At 35.0% G+C, this 4,230-nt stretch overlaps 1 protein-coding gene across 1 annotated transcript; it reads right to left on the bottom strand.

Annotated features, from left to right (window-relative positions):
• Positions 1 to 271: 271 nt before the first annotated feature.
• Positions 272 to 1,802, bottom strand: LOC103608853 (forkhead box protein R2-like). Its single transcript, XM_008593246.1, is given in 3 exon segments — positions 272 to 474; positions 522 to 711; positions 1,794 to 1,802. Coding segments are annotated over 3 exon segments (402 nt in total).
• Between the last annotated feature and the right edge of the window lie 2,428 nt (positions 1,803 to 4,230).

Raw genomic sequence — 4,230 nt, 5'->3', positions numbered from 1 at the left:
GAATGCTCTCAGATCACAATGGAATTAAACTAAAAATTAATAACAGAAATATAGCTGGAAATTCCAAAGGCATGGGCTGACTCTTGCTTCTTGAAGCTAAAGGTCAAATAGGAAGGCCATCACATCTCCTAGCTGCTGGAGGAAGAAACAAATTGCTTCCAAGAGGGAGACTGCTTGCTGGAGGAAGGCAGCAGCAATTCCACCCCTGTGGCCTCTGAGCACTTGGCATCTTTCTCCTTTGGGAGTGGCTGAGGGGAAGGGAGTGTGTTTGTCAGATCCTTCCTCCTACTAGGTTCTGGGACCTCCAGCTTTCTGGGGGATACACGGTGTTGGCGTTTACCCACATTCACAGGTTGGGCTCAAATCCTGGACCATTTTCATCAGCATTATTTTTTTTTTCCAGGGGTAGTTTTGGTGGCTCGACTATTCGGAGTCTATGTCTGGCAAGGTTCTGCTTGGCTAAATGCAGGTATGCTGTGGTGAAGGCAAGAAAGGACTCATTCTCCATGTCCCAGTCTAGCAAGCTTCCAGGGGTAGTTTTGGTGGCTCGACTATTCGGAGTCTATGTCTGGCAAGGTTCTGCTTGGCTAAGTGCAGGTATGCTGTGGTGAAGGCAAGAAAGGACTCATTCTCCATGTCCCAGTCTAGCAAGCTCTGAACCTGGCTATGGAGGCTGATCCAGAAATCAAGATTTTGGAGTTTGAAATCCACCTTTAGGGAGAGGAGTGATAGAGCAGCACAGTGTGGGAGAGTCAGGAGAGACTAAGCACAACACACTTCTAAATAACACAAGGGTCAAAAAAGTCTCAAAAAATTTAAAAATATTTTGAACTAAATGAAAATGAGAATACAACTTATAAAAATTTGTAAGTTTCAGCACAGTGTTTAGAGAGAAATTATAGCATTGAATGCATACGTTAGAAAATACAAAAGATCTAAAATCAGTAATCTAAGCTTCCACCTTAGGAAACTAGAGAAAGAAAAGCAATATAAGCCTACGGTAGGCAGAAAAAAAAATTAATAAAAATTAGAACAGGAATCAATGAAATTAAAAACAGGAAATCAACAGAGAAAATCAACCAAAAGCTGATTCTTAGAAAAGATTAGTAAAATTGACAAAACTCTGGCCAGGCTAACCTAGAAAAAAGAGAAAAGATAAATTACTAATATCAGAAATGAAAGATGGGTCATCACTATTGATCCATGGACATTAAAAGGATAATAAAGGAATACTGCCAACAATTCTACACCTATGAATTTGATAACTTAGATGAAACAGACCAATTTCTTGAAAGATAAAATCTACCAAAACTCACACAAGGAGAAATAGATAATCTGAATAAGTCTAGATCTATTAAAGAAATTGAGTCAATAATTAATAATCTTCCAAGACAGAAAGCACCAGGCCCAGATAGTTTTATTGGTGAATTCCATCAAACACTTAAGAAAAAAATGATACCAATCCTCTACAATCTCTTCCAAAAAAGCAGAACCAGAGGAAACACTTCTTAACTCATCCTATGAGGGCAGCATTACTCTAACACTAAAACCAGATAAAGATATTATAAGAAGTAAAATGCCTCATGAACATAAATGCAAAAATCCTTAATGGGATATTAGTGAATTAAATCCAACAATGTATAAAAATCAGTGACCAAGGATTTATTCCAAATATGCAAGGCTGGTCCAACATTTGCAAATTAATTAAAGTAAACCATCACATTAATAGGCTGAAGAAAAATCATATGACAATATCAATAAATGCAGAGAAGGCATCTGACAAAATCTCCTACCCACTTCATGATAAAAACTTTCAGTAAACAAGGAATAGAGAGGATTCCTCAGCTTAACAAAGAAATTCTACAAAAAGCTTTCAACTAAGGTCATACTTAACTAGATGCTTTCCTTCTAAGTTGAGGAACAAGGCTAGAATGTCCCCTCTCATCACTCCTCTTCAACACTGTGCTGGAAGTCCTAGTTAACGTAATAAGACAAGAAAAGGAAATAAAAGGTATATGGACTGCGAGGGAAGAAACAAAACTGTGTTTGTAGATGACATAATTGTCTACACAGAAAATCCAAGAGAATCAACAAAAAAATTCCTGTACCTATTAAATGTTTATAGTAAGATCACAGATTATAAGGTTAATATATAAAAGTCAATTGCCTTCTTATATACCAGCAATGTACACTTGGAATTTGAAACTAAAAACACAATACCATTTACATTAGAACTAAAAAATTTAAATATTTAGGCACAAATCTAATAATACATAAACTCCAAAACTCCAATGAAAGAAACTTCAGAGAAAGATCTAAATAAATGGAGAGATATCCTATGTTCATGGATAGGAAAACTCACTACTGTTAAGATGTCAATTCTCTTCAACTTGACATATGATTCAATGCAATCCTAATCAAACTCCCAGCAAGTTATTTTATAATTATCAATAAACTGATTCAAAAATTCATATGAAGAGGCAAAAAGTCTAGAATAATTAACACAAAACTGAAGAACAACAAAGTTAGAGGACTGACACTACTCAAATTTAAGATTTACTATACAGTAGTCAAGATAGCGTGATATTGATGAAAGAATAGACAAATTGATAATGGAGTAGAATACAGAGCCCAGACATGGATTGACACAAATGTAGTTAACTGATCTTTGACAAAGGAGCAAAGGCAATTAAATGGAGGAAGGATCTGATCTTTGACAAAGGAGCAAAGGCAATTAAATGGAGGAAGGACAGTCTGTTCAACAAATGGTGCTGGAACTAGATATCCATATGTAAAAAAAAGAATCTAGATGCACAACTTAAACCTTTCACAAAACTCAAAATGGATCTTAGACAAAAATATGAAACACAAATCTATATTACTTCTAGAAGATAACAGGAGAAAATCTAGGTGACCTTGGGTTTGGCAATGAGTTTTCATTTATGACACCAAAAGCACAATCCACAAAAGAGAAAATTAATAAGTTGGACTTTATTAAAATTAAAAACTTGGGGAGGGGAGATAGGGAGTAATTGGGTAAGGGACACAAGAAGTAATTACGATTTGTAATGATGAACATGCTAATAATATTGATTTGATCATCACATACTGTACACAAACACTGACAGTCAAATCCATATGCCATAAATAAATATAAATATAAATAAATAAATAAATAAATGAAAAGAAAAAAATTAAAAACTTGTTAGTGAAAGATGTTGTTAAAGGAATAAACATAAAAGCCACAGAATGGGACAAAATCTTTGCAAATATTTATCTAATGAAAAACTCGTATCCAAAATATACAAAGAACTCAACAATAAGAGAATAAACCCAATTTAAAAAGGGCAAAAGATGTGAACAGAGACCTCACCAAGGAAGATTACAGATAGCAAATAACCATATGAAAAGATGCTCAATATCAAATGTCATTAGGGAACTGTAAATTACAACAACGAAATACCACTACACACCTATTTAAGTGGCCCAAATCCAAAAAACTGACACTACCAAATGATGGGGAGGATGAGGAACAGCACAAACACTTACTCATTGCTGGGGGGAATGCGAAATAGTAAGCCACTTTGGGAAACAGTTTGGCAGTTTCTTATAAAACTAAACACAATCTTAACATATGAGCCGGCAATCACACTCTTAGTTATTTACCCAATTGAACTGAAGACTTATGTCCTCACCAAAACTTGCCCACANCAAAAACTGGAAGCGACCAAGATTTCCTTCAATGGGTGAATGGATAAACACACTAAAATACATTCATAGAACGGAATATTATTCAGCAATAAAAAATTAGCTGTCAATTCACAAAAAGACATGGAGGAAACTTGAATACATATTGCTAAGTGAAAGAAGCCAGTCTGAAAGTCTACATGTTATATAATTTCAACTATATGACCTTCTGAAAAAGATAAAACTATAGAAACAGTAAAAATATCAGTGGTTCCCAGGGGCTTAGGGGAGAGGGATAAATTGGTGAAGCACAGGGGATTTTTAGGAGAGTGAAACTATTCAGTATGAAATTGTGGTGGACACGTCATTCTGCATTTGTCAAAACCCACAGAACCATAAAACATGAAGAATGAATCTTAAACTATGAACTATATAGTTAATAATAATGTATCAATATTGGTTCATTAATCATAACAAATGTGCCACACTAATGCAAGATGTTAATAATGGGAAACTGTGTGGAGAGGGATGAGGGTATGTGGT

Source organism: Galeopterus variegatus, unplaced genomic scaffold, assembly GCF_000696425.1.
Source record: "Galeopterus variegatus unplaced genomic scaffold, G_variegatus-3.0.2 Scaffold8921, whole genome shotgun sequence".
NCBI lineage: Eukaryota > Metazoa > Chordata > Mammalia > Dermoptera > Cynocephalidae > Galeopterus > Galeopterus variegatus.
This window is presented reverse-complemented; position numbering and strand designations above follow the sequence as displayed.